The sequence below is a fragment of the Tamandua tetradactyla genome, chromosome 3, assembly GCF_023851605.1.
Source record: "Tamandua tetradactyla isolate mTamTet1 chromosome 3, mTamTet1.pri, whole genome shotgun sequence".
Lineage (NCBI taxonomy): Eukaryota > Metazoa > Chordata > Mammalia > Pilosa > Myrmecophagidae > Tamandua > Tamandua tetradactyla.
The window spans coordinates 149,720,142-149,738,842 of NC_135329.1; the positions used below are offsets into that span (position 1 = coordinate 149,720,142).

At 34.4% G+C, this 18,701-nt stretch overlaps 1 protein-coding gene across 2 annotated transcripts in view; it reads left to right on the forward strand.

The window, feature by feature from the left end:
• The window catches only part of AGPS (alkylglycerone phosphate synthase), a 211,460-nt gene that overhangs the window by 17,765 nt on the left and 174,994 nt on the right, over positions 1-18,701 (forward strand). For both annotated transcript variants that reach the window (XM_077154266.1, XM_077154267.1), the window contains exon 2: positions 12,358-12,447. In XM_077154266.1, the coding sequence (XP_077010381.1) occupies positions 12,358-12,447 (90 nt within the window). The remainder of the gene's footprint in view (positions 1-12,357; positions 12,448-18,701) is intronic.

The window sequence follows — 18,701 nt, forward strand, 5'->3', positions numbered from 1 at the left end:
ATTCATTCTATGAAGCCAACATCATCCTCATACCAAAACCAGGCAAAGATATTACAAAAAAAGAAAACTACAGACCAATCTCTCTAATGAATATAGATGCAAAAATCCTCAACAAAATTCTAGCAAATCGAATCCAACAACACATTAAAAGAATTATACATCATGACCAAGTAGGATTCATCCCAGGTATGCAAGGATGGTTCAACATAAGAAAATCAATTAATATAATACACCATATCAACAAATCAAAGCAGAAAAATCACATGATCATCTCAGTTGATACAGAGAAAGCATTTGACAAGATTCAACATCCTTTCCTGTTGAAAACACTTCAAAAGATAGGAATACAAGGGAACTTCCTTAAAATGATAGAGGGAATATATGAAAAACCCACAGCTAATATCATCCTCAATGGGGAAAAATTGAAAACTTTCCCCCTAAGATCAGGAACAAGACAAGGATGTCCACTATCACCACTATTATTCAACATTGTGTTGGAGGTTCTAGCCAGAGCAATTAGACAAGAAAAAGAAATACAAGGCATCAGAATTGGAAAGGAAGAAGTAAAACTATCACTGTTTGCAGACGATATGATATTATACGTCAAAAACCCGGAAAAATCCACAACAAAACTACTAGAGCTAATAAATGAGTACAGCAAAGTAGCAGGTTACAAGATCAACATTCAAAAATCTGTAGCATTTCTATACACTAGCAATGAACAGGCTGAGGGGGAAATCAAGAAACGAATTCCATTTACAATTGCAACTAAAAGAATAAAATACCTAGGAATAAATTTAACTAAAGAGACAAAAAACCTATACAAAGAAAACTACAAAAAACTGTTAAAAGAAATCACAGAAGACCTAAATCGATGGAAGGGCATACCATGTTCATGTATTGGAAGACTAAATATAGTTAAGATGCCAATCCTACCTAAATTGATCTACAGATTCAATGCCATACCAATCAAAATCCCAACAACTTATTTTTCAGAAATAGAAAAACCAATAAGCAAATTTATCTGGAAGGGCAGGGTGCCCCAAATTGCTAAAAGTATTTTGAGGAAAAAAAAGAAAGCTGGAGGTCTCACGTTGCTGGACTTTAAGGCATATTATGAAGCCACAGTGTTCAAAACAGCATGGTATTGGCATAAAGATAGATATATTGACCAATGGAATCGAATAGAGTGCTCAGATATAGACCCTCTCATCTATGGACATTTGATCTTTGATAAGGCAGTCAAGCCAACTCACCTGGGACAGAACAGTCTCTTCAATAAATGGTGCCTAGAGAACTGGATATCCATACGCAAAAGAATTAAAGAAGACCCATGTCTCATACCCTATACAAAAGTTAACTCAAAATGGATCAAAGATCTAAACATTAGGTCTAAGACCATAAAACAGTTAGAGGAAAATGTAGGGAGATATCTTATGAAACTTACAATTGGAGGCGGTTTTAGACCTGAAACCTAAAGCAAGAGCACTGTAGAAAGAAAGAAAGAAATGGGAGCTCCTCAAAATTAAACACTTTTGTGCATCAAAGAACTTCATCAAGAAAGTAGAAAGACAGCCTACACAATGGGAGACAATATTTGGAAATGACATATCAGATAAAGGTCTAGTATCCAGAATTTATAAAGAGATTGTCCAACTCAACAACAAAAAGACAGCCAACCCAATTGAAAAATGGGAAAAAGACTTGAACAGACACCTCTCGGAAGAAGAAATACAAATGGCCAAAAGGCACATGAAGAGATGCTCAATGTCCCTGGCCATTAGAGAAATGCAAATTAAAACCACAATGAGATATCATCTCACACCCACCAGAATGGCCATTATCAACAAAACAGAAAATGAGAAGTGCTGGAGAGGATGCGGAGAAAGAGGCACACTTATCCACTGTTGGTGGGAATGTCAAATGGTGCTACCACTGTGGAAGGCAGTTTGGCGGTTCCTCAAAAAACTGAATATAGAATTACCGTACGACCCAGCAATACCATTGCTAGGTATCTACTCAAAGGACTTAAGGGCAAAGACACAAACAGACATTTGCACACCAATGTTTATAGCAGCATTATTTACAATTGCAAAGAGATCGAAACAGCCAAAATGTCCATCAATAGACGAGTGGCTAAACAAACTGTGGTATATACATACGATGGAATATTATGCAGCTTTAAGACAGGATAAACTTATGAAGCATGTAATAACATGGATGGACCTAGAGAACATTATGCTGAGTGAGTCTAGCCAAAAACTAAAGGACAAATACTGTATGGTCCCACTGATGTGAACCGACATTCGAGAATAGACTTGGAATATGTCATTGGTAACAGAGACCAGCAGGAGTTAGAAACAGGGTAAGATAATGGGTAATTGGAGCTGAAGGGATACAGACTGTGCAACAGGACTAGATACAAAAACTAAAAAATGGACAGCACAATAATACCTAATTGTAATGTAATTATGTTAAAACACTGAATGAAGCTGCATCTGAGCTATAGTTTTTTGTTTGTTTGGTTTTTTATTATTATTTTTTTCTCTGTATTAACATTCTATATCTTTTTCTGTTGTTTTGCTAGTTCTTTTCCTAAATCGATGCAAATGTACTAAGAAATGATGATCATACATCTATGTGATGATGTTAAGAATTACTGATTGCATATGTAGAATGGAATGACTTCTAAATGTTGTGTTAATTTCTTTTTTTTCTTTAATTAATAAAAAAAAATTCATACCTTGGTAGTTAGAAGTGTTAGAGCCACACAATCACGATTAAAATCCTACCTTTGTCATTTATGATTTGTGTGACTGTGGGGAAGTTCCTGAAACTTTCCAAACCTGTTTCTCATTTTTAAATAGGGAAAATAACATATATCAGAGGATCGATGTGAGAAGGGAATTATGTAATGATCATAAAGCACTTAGCTTTACAGTGTTATCCAATATTATTACTATTGTGATAAATTGTGTAGGAAGGAGTAATAAGAACACAGTAGTGTAATAGTTTCTGAAGGTATAAACATATCAAGAAGTGGAATGTATTTGATGACAATAGTAACTTTTTTTTATTAAAGTTTTTATTTTGAAATAACTTCAAACTTTTAGGAAAGGTGCAAAAATAATACAAAAACAATGCATAGATCTCCAAGATATTCCACCTCAGAAAATACCCAGATTTACCAATTGTTAGCATTTTTTGACATTTGTTATTTCGTTCTATTTGTCTGTCTGTCCTTCTATATTATTTAAGCATTTGAGAGTAGGTTGCATGCATGTTCCTCTAATATTTAACACTTTCAGGTTCTTTCCTGAGAAGCACATAAAGTATACCTATCAAGTTCAAGAAATAACACCAATATATCCTCCACGTACCAATTTTTTCAGTTGTTGGCAACAGTAACTTTTTGTTTTAGGAAACGTGGGACTCTTAATAAGCAGCTTATAGATTTTGGCAGACCATATTTCCTACAACAATGGGTTCTCATACAGGTCTGCAGTTCAAAATCTAAGGCAAAAATAACATAATAGTGAAAAAAATTTCTGATAAATACCACTTAATGCAAATTTCTAATAAAAACCAAAGATTGAGGAATAACAGCAGTTTTTAGTACTCCATGTTAGCCTGTTTGTTAGCGTCACACACATGATGGTTACTGTTGTGCCATTACTCATTTAAAACTATGTAGTGGCCTGGTATATGACTTTAGTGACTGTATACCAGTTCAAATTTTCTAAACTCTTTGGATCATAAAATACTTTCTCTGTATCCTTGCTCCAGGATGTTCTGTTGTAAAATTTGGGTATAGACCTTTGCAACCGCCCTTGTCATGTAACCAAGTTCCATCTCTTATTATCCCTTTTCCCCTGTTTCCCACAGGTGAGTTTTTCCACATTGCCTTATGCTATACCATTTGCTCTTTTGGGAAATTGTACTTGGACACATCCTCTCCTATAATGCAAGAAGTTTAAAGTTTTACCTTATTTTTCTTTCTTTCAATTCTAGTTCTCTCTTGATTTTGGTAAGGCTTAGATGAGAGCAACTTGATTTTAAGCCATTTACATTAAGGCTTTCTAGTGCTTTGTGGTTATTCAACAGATGAGTCTTCTGCTTTCACCTTTTCCTCATGTCTTAAGGCAGCACTTACTCAAGTATGTTCTGTGGAAGGCCTGCATCAGAAATTTCTTGGGGGTGCTGGTTTAAAAAGTGGATGCTGAGACCCCACTGCCAAAGATTCTAATCATTGGCTGGATCTAAGGTGATCTCAGGACTCTACTTTTAAAAGGTGATTTTTATGCTTCCAAGAAGTTTGAGAACCTCTGCTGCGATTAGATCCTCATTTTAACAATTTTTTCTCTCTCTTCCAAACATTATAGGATTTATTTTTCCCTGTGGTTTTGCCAGAAACTAAAGTAATAATCTCAGCTAGTCGGGTATCTGTCACTTATAGTAGAAGGGGCCGCATCGGTGGCTTATGTAATAAAAACACTTGTTACAACAAGAATACTATGTATATGAAGCAGGTGTAGATTTCAGTTGCCGCTTTTTCCAAGGGTATTATTGGTGGTTTTTTCCCTGGATGACAGCTATGAAAGGGAACTCAGAGAGTTTCTGTGGTAAAATAACACAGAGACTTTTTGAGACATTCATGTTTTCTTTGTTTTGGACAGTTTTATAGTTTCTGTGGAAATGTGAGGTTGTACTAGAAAAGGCCTTTCTCACTTCCAGATTGGTCAGTTTGTTAGTTTGTAAGATGCCAGAATGTGATATACCAGAGATGGAATGTTTTTTAAAAGGGGAATTTAATAAGTCACAAGTTACAATTCTAAAGCCGTGAAAATGTCCAAACTAAGGCATACAAGGAAAGACAGCTTAATTCAAGAAAGACTGATGGGTCCAGAACACCTCTGTCAGCTGGGAAGTCGTCTGGCTGACATCTGCTGCTCCCTTGCTCCTGGGTTCTGTTGCTTTCAGCCTCTGTTTTTGTGGGGGCTCCTCGCTTTCCTTCTTCAGGTCTGGCTTTTATCTTTCGGCTTCCCTTGGCTCTCTCCAGGTTCTGGCTTACTTAACAAAGCAAAGCACATGGCAACATCTATGGGGCTCTATGCATTGCCATGTTTTGGCATCTGTGTCAGCTCTGATTTCTTGGCTCTACTCTGTCAGGTCTGAGACTTCTGTCACTTCTGACTCTCTCCAAAATGTTTCTTCTTTTAAAGGATTCCAGTAAACTAAGTAAGACCCACCTGGAGTGGGTGGAGGGAGTCACATCTCCAAGTAATCAAAAGGTCACACCTATAATTGGGTGTACCACATCTCCATGGAGATAACCTAATCAAAAGTTACTGCCCTACAGCATCGAATTAGGATTAAAAGAAACAGCTGCCTCCTCAAGATTGAATCAGGATTAAGACATGGCTTTTCTGGGGGACATAATATTTTCAAACCAGCAAGTTAATATAATAAGATTTTGGTAAATTCTTCCAGTTTCTAGCAAGTAGGGAGGAATTAGTGACATGAATTGGCATTTTTCCAGCTAGTGTCAGAGGTCTGGGATTGATTGCCAAAATCGCTACATTGATTGGTGTACGAATGTACTGTAGAGGGAACAAATCGTGTACTTTAAATTATAATCCAGAGAACAGAAGTGGTCAAGGGAAGTATACATACATCCTTGTTTTTTTCTCTAAGATACTCCCTGATACTGATTTAGCTGTTTTACTCATTACACATAAAAATAAAGGAAAGAAGGATGGTTGTGCCTTTTCTAGGCCTTCAGAAAGGCAGATGCCAAGCCTGTGTGAGTGTGTATGTGTGTGAATGCCTGTCCTAGCACAAATATTTAGAATATATGCTATTACAGTTATGAATATCAGTCTTTATTTCTATTTCAAAGAGAGTATTCAAGCAATAATGAATTTCTAATTGGTAGTGTGTGAGAGAAGTTTGGGAGTAAAGGGGAGGCACTGCATGAGCTTTCTGTGAATAATGAGTACTAAGTTATTCTGCCAGTGTGTAAGGTTGGTCTTGTCTTAATTGTCCCCAGTCTTCCCTTCTTTACCTCCTTCCATGTGTCTGTATATTCCTTTTTCTTTAATTCATTTTTCCATAGCAAAATTTATTTAGCTCTTATTTTTATATCAAGAATGTAGTAATAGGATTGTGACCTTTGGGATACAATCTTTGACTATTGAATTCAGGCTTTAAAAAGCTTATTTGAAATGCCAGTTTCTTGGAAATTATAAAAAGTTGGTTATAGAGAGCTAAATATGTATTTGGTTTGCTCTGTGTTTGAAATTGACTTATTCTTAATGGAATTCCATCATCAGAAAAACAAAAACTTGCAGAGCTTGCTAAGAAACTCAACAATGAGTTTTAGAACATACTGTTGTAGGATGTCTACAAAATCTGAAAAACTCCTTTTTTCCCGAACTGTAGAGAAACTGCACAGAGATTCAAGGGTAGAACCGCATAATAACCTCAGGTTCAGAGAGTTGTAGTAATTGTACTTTTTTAGTTCATGGCATTTGTCTCTGCAAGGTCTCTTATATTTATTTTTTCTCCATCTCTGATCCTAATACCATTCATTTCACTCTCTTGTGAATGTTTTTGAATATATATGTGTGTGTGTGTGTTTCGTACAACATGCAGTTATGTAGTGTTTTTATTTTTAATTTGTGTAAATGCTGTTATGCTATAGATCTCATTGTTCTTTTCTGTGTTCACCACTGTTTTAAAAATCTCTTCATGTTAGTTGTACTTTAGATGATTAGTTAGTGAGTGTTCTCAGGAATTATACCTGGAAGTGTTAAGTATTAGAGGAATACGATACATGGATCCTCCTCTCAGATGTTTAGATTATAGATCAGAAGAATGAATGATGTAATAAATGACCCAAAATACTAAAAGTTGGTGGATCTGGGTATCTGGGTGGGAGGGTATGTTGAGTTCTGTGTACTGGTTTTGCATTATTTTTGCAACTTTCCTGTAAGTTTGAAGTTATTAAAAAAACTCTTTATGTTTCTATATGTTTGTCTATATCATTGCCTCTGGATGCAGCATAATATTTCATTTACCTCTTATGCATTCCTCTAATGATGCCTCCAGCTTCTCACAACAAGTGCCCCAGAGAATAAATCAAACATGTCCCCTTAGGGATTTGTATAGGAATTTCTCTGGAATGTATACTCAAGAATTATAGAGGTGGACCACAGAATTGGCCTTACCTATGAAAACAGCACATGATTGCTTTGTGCGGTGGCTTACCAGTAGTGCATTTAAGTTCCTTTCTCTGTGTTCTTGCTAACAACTTTGTATGTTCTTGAGCCTCATATTTATGCTAGTTGACACTGTCATATTGGCAAAACTTAGAAAATTGATTGAAGGGCCAAATTTTTATAATGCAGCTCAAATTGTAAAAATTATAGTGGGGATATTGAGGGAAGATTGAAATTTATGATGAAGTTCAAAGTGCCACTCAGTAAAATGAAGATTTTGCCAGCAGAACGCTCACTGTCTAGAGGGCAGTGATGTTACCTTGTTGACCTAGCCAAAAATCTGATCTGGTCAGGTTCCTGCAGTTAATCATTTATATTTAGGTAGTCTAACTCAGGTTAATTACCCTCACCAGTGACCAAAGTTAATTAGAATGCCAGTTCAGGGAGAAAGATAAAATTGCTGACTGCCCAGCCAATTCAGTTGACCTGTTTCTGTAGGAAACTGAAGTGTAAAAGGTACCCTGGTGAGTTTCGGATCAGGGCAAGAGGAAAAAATATTGTACGATTCCCATGCTTGATGGTGTCAACCTATGAAAACCCGATGACCTTCATCTTTCTCAGTCAAATGTAGCAATCTTGGAACCGAGAGATTTTGTAACAGTGTTAATTGAGTGGTGACAGTCTATCCATGTCGTTTGATATTGTATTCTTTTTTTTTCTAAGAGGGTTTTCTTTAAAGGATACGTAAATTATTGCACTTAACTATGCTATTTGAAAAGGAAATAGGTAGATCAAGGAAGTAAACATTGTAGATAGATTTACAGGAGCTTTCCCACTGAGTTTCTAGAAATAATTTTCTAGGAACTGTAGGCTAGATATGACCATAGCATTTAATTTAAAGCATATACATTTTTAGTTAAATTTGGAATTAAATACAATTCTAAAGACTCCTTTTCCCCATTGGGCCTTTATATTTCTAATGGGGACTCAGCTTCAATTTTTTGAAATTAAAAAAACCAGTAGGAATATTATTTTATTTATAGGGATTTTCTATAGCATATGATTTGAGGGATGTATTTATTTTATTGCTCCTATCTTGGTATCTTTATTTCCTCCTCACTTTTAATTTTCTTCACTTTTATTATTTCCTTTAAGTTATCTAGATCTTGAAATAATTAAGCACACAACTAGGTAATAAGAGTTTTCACTAGAACAAGAAATTCTTGGAAGATTTTTTTAAACTTCTATTTATTGTACTATACTGGATTGATTTTAATTAAACTGACATTAAGGTTAGCTAGAAATCCACTGTTGTTTCTTAAGTGTCATTCTTCAGTTTTCATTTTTTTGAAAGTTCTGAGATCATAATATCTTTTTCCCTTTGTTTCAGTTGGAAAGGGTAAGGCAAAATTTGGTTTTCATCCCTACAATAGCTCTAATAAAAATTTTTTTAAAATCTGAACTAAGTAGTAAAATAACTTTTAATTAGAATTTTGATTAATAGAATTTTATTGGAAAAGATATATATTTTTAGTTATCAGCTAGCTAAATAACTAGAATAAAAATAGGCTACAGCATGTTTTTCCTTTTCCATATTTTCTAGAGAAAACATGATTAGAAACAGTAACACTAGAAAGCATGCATTTTTATCAGGATGTTTGTAATTATTACTTGAATAGCAATCTGATGATTCATCTGTGTCTGAATAGATGAAAATTTCCTATTTGAAAACAAAAGGAACTCTTTATGGTCTTCATAGTAGTAAGTCTATTATAAATATTTCAGTTAAACATTGTACAAACAACTGCATTGGTAAATGCAAAGTACTGAATATGTACATCGTAGGTATCATGTGAGAATACTGCCACCTTGTGTATATGTGATAGTATTTTATAGGTCTCCATTTTCTTTTGTTTTGCTAGCAAGTATATGCTTTTTCACCATTTGTTACTGTGGTTGGATGTGTAAATGTGTAAAACTTTTTCTTTTATTATTATTTTTTATACAGACAGTAAAATCAGGCTGACTTTTTTTTTGAGAAGGAAGGGGGGCTTGTATTTTCAAGACATTGAATTTGGTTTTGTAGATCTAAGAATTGAATGTTTAAGAGATCAGACTAGTTAATTGATTTCTGGGATTGAGAATTGCATCTTTTTACTTAAAATTTTTGGAGTTAGTGATTTTTTTGGTCATTCTTCATTTCAGATCTCTATTCTGAATGGCAGAATTCATTATATTGTAGATAAAGGAAGTATATGACATTGAACTTACTGACACAACTGTATTCCTTACTTCTGACACAGTCATATTCCTTGATTTTTAAATGCTTTTCTTCAAGTTCAAGGTCAAAAGATTGACTTTAATAATGCAATGTTATGTAATAGTGCTTTGAAAAAATATTGAAGTGATGAAAAAGAGGTTCCTTTAAATCATTGTGATTATCTGAGGGTGTGACTTGGTGGGTGTCAGATATTTCCCCTCATCAAAGAGGTAGTTATGGCACTGAGAGTCTGTCTGCCTTCAGATGCTCATTGCTAGTTTAACTGTGTGACCATGAACTCTCCTCTAGGCACAGTTTCTTATCTGAAAAATGGATGAATTAGTGTTTTTTAAGGAACATTTTAGCTCTAGAATTCTGTAACTGTATAAAATTTTACTCTAATTTTTAAAACATTAATGCTATAATGTTCTTCAATGTAGTTGTTATATTCCTGTCTTCAATATAAGAAGTTATTCTGAATTTTAATGTAACCACAAATTTGTATATCACTGTCATAGTATATTAGAAATTTAAGGGACTATCTATGTATTGAAGTTTAAAACTAGAAGCCTAGGAAATTTACCTACTTTATATATATTTTTAATTAAGTACTTGGGGTACTTGAAGATATTAGGAGATTGGCTTTGGGGTAACCTACATTTTGATAATATATTATTTAAGCAACATAACTGTTTGGGGGCACAAATGCAATGTAAATGCCTACATTTCAACTCCTCAGAATGTTCCAAAAATTGGTATAAATATGGTAAGGCCCATATTATAGGGAAGAATTTTCTGATTGGGATGAAAGGAGAGAAGAAGGCACATGAGCCTACACGTGAAAATCTGGAAGTTCTTTAGGATATCATCCAATTTGAAAATTTTAAACCAAAGATTCTTGAAGATATAAATCTCTCTTTATTTTTTAGTGTACAACTGCAGGTCTTTCTTACTCATCTTGATTCTCTCACGAAGTGCTGAGTGTAAGCAAGCACATGTGGCCAGATTTATCATTTTACTTTAGACTCTCTGGGAATAATTTTTAATTCTAGGCATAATTTTAAGAAAAGTGATTCTCAGTGTGGAACTCTGTAAACATGCCAAGTTTAACATTAGTAGTGTAATGATTTCCCAGTTCCTGATGGTTGCAATACCAAAGCAAAATGACTGTATTGGTGTTTTTGAATTTATTCTGTGTGATATCAGGCTGCTCTTTATGGAGTACAGAATTCAGGGCAAATGTTTCAATTCACTAATAAAATGCATTTCACATTAAAAAATGTATGCACATATTATAAAACATTAAGTAAAGCTGTCAGTTTATAAAACATAAGTATTATCCTAATATACATTGTTATAGAAGTGCAATAAAAATAAGATACTAAGTAAATTCACTTCAAAAAAGTGAAGAGAATTTAATCACACAGTGAAATGGAATAGCCTACTGTTTTTAGAAAGTGCAATCTTAAGAAAATGAGTATGTCAGTGGTGACATTAGTCATGAGATCTTTCTGTAGAGATTTTTCCAGTTTCTGGCAAAGCTTTCAGTTTATAGTTGACATAGGAATAGTGTAGAATCAGAGAAAAATATTTGGCATTAGTTTATATCTGATTCATACACAAATCTAGTCTCTGGACTGATACCTTTGATATTTTGATTTTGTTTTTATATAATTTGTTATTGATAGCAAACTATAATTTTAAAGTGAACATTCCTAGTTTCTTTGTCTTAATTTCATGTATAGATGGAAATTTCAGTACCCAATTTCTTACCTGTATTAGGGTCAATGGTATTTATTCATGTTGTATTTGTTTGAAAAATCTTTGAACTGGAGCATGAATTACTATTGTAATAAAAGATCTGCTTGTCAGTTATCATTTTCTTCCTTGAGTATTATGGAGAATTAGAAGAATGTTTTCTCTTGAGTACATCTTTGCTTATTTTGAAATTGTAATGCAGTAAATGTCTCAATAGAGAAGAATTTTCTTGAAGTATTTTTACTTACAGTTGAATTTACGTTAAGAAGATTTATCACTAATTTATTTCAATAGCCCAGATAATGCTAAGGTACCTTGCTAAAACATGTAATAAATAATGGCAACATATTTCAGTGTGGTTGCTTATTGTGTTCTGTACATATTTGTTATGTGATGTGCAAAAGCGAATTATTGCGCTATTAATTTTGAGAAAAAAGATTTTAGATTTTTAAAACTACAAAATTTTGGTGTTTTGGAAATTAAAAATAACATTATCTTGTGGAGTACTGAAAACTGATGTGGTCATTAACTGTTATGATATATAGGTCAAGATAGAGATTGATAGTTAAATGGAAGTTGAAGGATTCAGAATGTTTGTAAACCTATCACTGAGACACAAGCTGTCTACTACTAGTGAACCTACCTTGTAAGTTGGTCTTTTTCATCATAACAGAAGGTTAATGATTATGATTTTATTGATATATGCAGATCTTTGTTTCCTGTTCAAGTGAATTCTTAGTTTCAATTGCAGATTGTTTTAGGCCAGCCTACAAAGTAAACTCAGTAACATAATAAATGAAGCATAATTTATTTGCATTTAAATGACTTGGAGTTACAGTCCAAGCATATTTTCTTCCTTCCTTTTTCTTTATTCTTCCTTTGAATTCATTAAATGTAATGGTTGTAGTCATCTGTGAAGGTACTACTCCTTAGAGTGATTATATATTTAGAAATATTAATATTTAGATATTTTGATATTTATTTCATTTTAGTTAAACTGATACAGTATTAGTAGGCATATGGTCTCCTTTTAAATGACTGTGAAAGTTAATAGTCAGTGATATACTGCTAAGTGTTGAGATGTTTTAGCATAGGTCTCATATATATTTTTTTAATTAGGCAAGAAGTTATGAAATGGAATGGATGGGGATACAATGATTCCAAGTTCGTCATCAATAAGAAGGGCCATGCTGAGTTGACTGGGAAAAGGTTTGTTTATCATTTCTTTTGTTTCTTCTTTTTTCTCTCTCTCAGTACAAAATTTTAAACATCTTAAAAATAGAAAGAATAATAGTATAATGACCCCTCCTCAAATTTAAAAGTTATTAACATTTGCCATAATTGCTTCTTTTTTTTTTTGCTATACTATTTCAAATCCTGGCATTGTCAAATCCTGGCATTGTCGTGTCACCTCTGAATACTTACATGTGTATCCCTTAAAAAATAAGGATATACTACCAATTGTATATCATTATCATACCCAGATACTTAATTATAATATCTAATTATGTAGCACCCACGCAAATTTTTCCATTTGTCTTAAAAATGCCTTTTATAGGTGATTTGTTTGGATCAGGATCTGAACAAAGTTTACAACAACCCCAGCCATCCCAGTCCCCATGCCATTGCTTTGTTGAAGTTAACTCCATTTTTAAGGCTGATAGTTTGCATTCAGCTGTGGATTATCATGACAGCTGAGCAATTCCAGGTCTATATAAATATAAATAGTATCTTTATTAGTAGTTTTTTGAGATATATAAGGGAAAAAAGATTATCAATTATGTGATTGTTTTCACATATTTATGAAATGTTTTGGCAATTTACTGATAAAAATTTGAAAGGATAGTTGCATTGTTATTTTTTGTTCCATTGTGGACAGATTTTTAAACAAGTTTCTCATTGATTTTAAGCAATACCACCTTTGCCAAAGCTGATGTTTTGGGTTTGTCTATTGAACTTTGACATAACTTTTGAAAGGGCAGGGCAAAAATATGATATTTGAATATTAACTAAAAAAAAAAAATTGAGATTAGGTAAAAAAGTACATTATTACATTTGCATCGATTTAGGAAAAGAACTAGCAAAACAACAGAAAAAGATATAGAATGTTAATATAGAGAAAAAAATAAAAATAATAATAATAGTAAAAAAAAGAAGGAAAAAGAAAGAAAAAAAAAGACAGAAAAAAAGTACATTATGTGGTACGTCTGTTTCAGTGTTGCACTTTCACTTAATATCAGGCATTAATAATATTTTCTAAAATTTTTTTTGGTATGTCGACATATTAAAATGTCAGCAAGCAAAGGAATTTTATTCCCTTGAAAAGTTAAAGTTTTTATTTCCTTTTCTTTGCAAAATAATCATTCTGTTTTGCTAACACATCCTTTGTACCTGAATCAAAACGTCAGGACAAGAGTGGGGCAAAATGGTGTTATAGGAAGGTGTGGAATTTAGAGAGCAATTAGTAAATAGTCAGGATCTGTCTGGAACAACTGTTTGAGGGACATCCATGACTGGACACACAGCATACATCAGTCTGGAGCGGATAGAAGGGCCAAGGTCACCACAGTGACTACAGAACTGCAAGTAAAGTTCCCAGATTTCTGAGGCTGGCACCTGTCCTCCACTGGCATGGTAGACTATTGGAGACATTTTCCCATGGGACAAAGAAACAGACTTTCCTATAAGCAAGGAAAGGTAGCTCAACCAAGCTTCAATTGTGGTTTTAATTTGCAAATTTGGACTGCTGAATACAAGCTTCCAAACACAGATAAACCCAGAGAAAGTAGGGAAGTAACCCTGACGTCTCCCCCAGCAGAAAGGAGAAGGGGCTAACAAAGAAACAAACAAAAAGAAGGCTTTTGGAGTCTGCTGAGTCCAGAATACTGGAAAAGGGCTGTACCCCAAGAAACCTCCGCTCCTGACTGTGAAACTTAGGGGCTGGGACTGGCTTTGAAAAGGGGTTTAATTTAATTTACATTTTCTTTTCTCTCTGTCTTCCTCTAATTAAAAAGTATTCCAAGTAGCTCATTAGAGAGAGGTGCAAGCATTTTCAGTTGTCATCACTGACTCAGGCAAGGGCAGATTTAAAATAGGTTTAAGAGAAAAAGTAGTAAGTCAGATGAAGGACATAGTTTCCTATTGGTTGTATCTTCCCCAAGAAAGGAAAGGGTGGGGCTCGGCTCAAGTGGAGGCCCTCATTCAGAGAACTCAGACCCCTGGGGCTGGGAATCAGAAATAGCTTAAGTTTGCCTTCCACCTCAGCCTCTTTCTCATCCATGCTCCTGGCAGTCTGAAAATTAAAGGTCTACACAACTGTATGCCTGTAGGGATCTGTGGGCTGATAAGTGCCACCTGCTGGCTAGGATAGGAAAAGCACATGATGCTCCACAGGAAAGTCAGACAACCTGCTGGGTCTTGTCCTCTGGGAAACTTGATACTAATTACATCTTCAACTGAAACCTGGGCCTTCCCTGTCTTGGAAAATCTGATTGGGGTCAATCATATCTGGGAGGACTCTCCTCAAAAAAATGGTTCCATATAGGTAAAGCAAGAACCAGAAAAACAAGAGCTGAAAATTTCTGATCATTTAAACAGAAGCTGGATAGAGGTCTCGAATAAATTGAACTGAATGCCAAAGAACAGATAGAGAACAAAGCCAACCAGCAAGAAAACCCTAGGTAAAAGAATGAAAATAACCTCCAGAATAGTTAAAAATATTAGTTAAATATTAGTTAAAATAGGAAATCAGATGCCTAGACATCAGCAAGAAATTATAAGTTATAGTAGGAGAAATGATGCTATGGCTCAGTCAAAGGAACAAACTAGCATTTTAAAGGAGATACAGGAGTTGAAACTACTAATTAACAATGCTGAAACAAGCATGCTATATCAATTCAAAAATCAAATAAATGAGGGAAGATATGGCAAAAGTCCTGAGGAATATAAAGAAGACATTGTGTGACCATAAAGAACTATAAAGTTTGAAAAAAACAAAATGCCAGAACTTATGGAAATGAAAGGCACAGTAGAAGAAATGAAAAACAACACAATGGAGACTTACAACACAGTGGAGACTGACAACAGTAGATTTGAAGAGGCAGAAGAAAGGACTAGTGAACTAGAGGATAGGACATCTGAAATCCTGTACATAAAAGAACAGATATGAAAAATATGATCAGGGTCTCAGGGAATTGAATGATAATATAAAGCGCATGAATATACATTGATTCAGAAGGAGAAGAGAAGGTGAAAGGGAAATATAAAGAAAGAAAAAAGAATACCCCAAACAGATTAGATCCACATAGATATATTCCAAGACATTAATCAGATTGTCAATGTCAAAGACAGAACTCTGAAAGCAGGAAGAGAAAAGGATCCATCATGTAGAAGGGAAGCTCATTGAGAGTATATGTGTATTTCTCAGCAGAAAATGTGGATGTGAGAAGGCAATAGTATGATATATTTAAGGTACTGAAAGAAAAACTGCCAACCAAGAATTCTATATCCAGCAAAACAAATGAAGTGTGCAAAAGTGTGGAAAATGGGATGGTATACAGAAAAAATACAATCAATGCAACCTAAGGTCTGTAGTTAACAGTAACATTGTAATATGCTTCCATTAAATGTAACAAATATAATACACCAAGGCTAAATATCAGTAAGAGGAGAATGGAGGGTTATGGGATTCTTGGTAGTGGTGGTGTTTTCTCTTTATTTATTTTATTTTTTATTCTTCATTTTTTCCCCTCCTCTTCTTTCTTTGTGGAAGAAATGGAAATGTCCTCAAATAGATTGTGGTGGTGAATGCATAACTATGTGATTATACAGGGAACCAGTGATTGTTTATTTGGGTTGGATTGTATAGTATGTGAATAAAACTGCTTACAGATAAACAGAAAGATACATGTGCAGAGAGAGATGTGCCTCTTCACTGTTGATAGGGAAGTAGAAGATGCAGCCCCTTTGGAGGGCAGTATGGTGGTTCTACAGGAGGTGAAGTATAGGGTTACCATATGATTCTGCAGCCCCTTTATTACATATATACTTGGAAGAACTGAAAGCAGGGACATGAATGGACATTTTGTGTTTATGGTGGTAGTATTCATGATTTGCAATGGATGTAGGTGGCCTAAAAATACATTGACTGATGAATGGAAGGGCGAATTATAGTATCTTCACATTCCCTATACAATGGTGTATATATATTCCTTACACAGTGGAATACTGAGTGGCTGCAAGAAGGAATGAATTTGTGAGGCATGCAACTAGGTGAATGGACCTTGAAAATAGTATGTTGAGTGAAATAAGCTGGAAATGAAAAGACAAATATTATAATGCCTCACTAATATGAAGTAACTATAATGTGCAAACTCTGAGAATAGAATCTGAGAGCCTGGGTTATCGGGGAAGGATTATTATAAAGATTCCTAGATTGAAAGTTCTTACAGCAGTCACATCTATTCCCAAGTTGTAACTGTTATTTCTAAATTCTGAAATGCTAAGCTCTTTGCGTATAACCTGATTGTTCTCTGGAACTTTAGTTATGTGTGTGATACCTGAGACTGAAAGCTAGAGTTCTGCACTTAGGAAAGTCAGCATTACCCCATCTAGCAACTGTTTCAAAAACTGAGAAAGATCATATTTCAGTTGGGGAAATTAATAAAGCTGATATGGTTATGAGTAAAGTAAGTCAGACTAAAGAGTAAAGGATGATAGTGACTGTATTTAATACTTCAATTTCTGTGTGTGACCAAAGGAAGAAATGTTTATTTGGTATAAAATTTTTATTCTTGGTAGCAACACTATTCAATTTAACTTGTATGGTCAGCTTATTTGAACACCATAGCTACATGGAACCTTGAGTAGGGAGTGAGATCTTGTTGGTTTTTATAGGTTGGTGTGATGCCCCAATACATCCCAGTATAATCTGGGCAGAAGATTAAAAAATGTTTGCAAAGTTCCCTTGAGGGACTGGAGAAAAAGGTGGAAAACTTCCCCACCTGGGGAAGACCTGATATTCTCACAATCATTGGGGACTGCCAATTTGAAAGGCCAGACCCTTGATATTGGGGCTTGCCCTTATGAAACTTATTCCTGCAAAGGAGAAGCTAAGACTACTTATAATTATGTCTAAGAGTCACCCCCAGAGGACCTCTTTTGTGGCTCACGTGGCCTCTCTCTCTAAGCCAACTCAGCAGGTGAACTCACTGCCCTGCACGCTGCACGGGACATGACTCCCACGGGTGTAAATTTCCTTGGCAACATGGGACCTGACTTCTGGGGATGAGCCTGGCCCTGGCATTATGGGAGTGAGAAAGCTTTTTTGACCAAATGGGGGAAAAGAAATGAAAGAAAATGAAGTTTCAGTGGCTGAGAGGTTTCAGATAGAGTGGAGAAGTCATTCTGGAGGTTATTCTTGTGCATCTTGTAGATATTTGTTTTCATTTTTTGGTGTGTTGAAATAGCTAGAGGGGAATGCCTGAAACCATTGAACTGTATAATCCAGTAGCCACGATTCTTGAAGATGATTGTATACTATATAGCTTTTACACTATTACTGTGTAATTGTGAAAACCTTGTAACTGATACTCCCTTTAACCACTTTATTCATAGAGGAGTAAGAGAATAAAGCCAAACAATAAATAAACAATAGGAGGGTACAGAGATATGGGATTTTGGGGTATTCTTTTTTTTTTATTATTGTTTTTATTGTTTTCTGGGGAAATGAAAATGTTCAAAAATCAATTGTGATGATGATAAACAATGTATGGTGGTGCTATGAACAGTTGATTGTATACTTTGGATGATTTTATGGTATGTTTATATATCCTAGTAAAATTGCATTTAAGAAAAGAATCTCAGGAGAAGTAGTTAGAAATTAATTTTGTATATAAATATGAAAATATACATTTAATATGGTTTCTTAATAGGAAAAAAATAACTTTTTTTTCATTTCTATTTTTAAGTGTGAATGGACAGCAAATTGGTAGGGGCTTCAATTGTATAACTTAGTAAGAAAAGCATTTCTGGTTAAAATTAAATTTACCAATTTGGTTCTAAATATTGTCTTTTATGTTTGTTTCACTTAGTCAAGATTTGTTTCCATGCCTAGAAACATTTAGACTAATCAAAATGGTGCTGCAGTTATCCATTCAAATTTTAGGCGTTAGAATATAGAACCCCTGATCTGGAAAATCACATAAAAATTACATACATACAAAAAAAAATAACTTTCAAAGCACACCACAACAACTAGTTATAGAACAAATTTCAGACTTTGGTATGGGTTACAGTATCACAATTTTAAGTTTTACCTTCCAGCTACTCCAAGATAGTAGAGACCAAAAGAAGTATCAATATAATGATTCAACATACTCATTTGTTAAATCCTATCTTCTCTGTTATAACCCACCTTCTCTTTTGAACTTTCTCCCAATTTCTGAGGGTGTTTGGGCTATGCC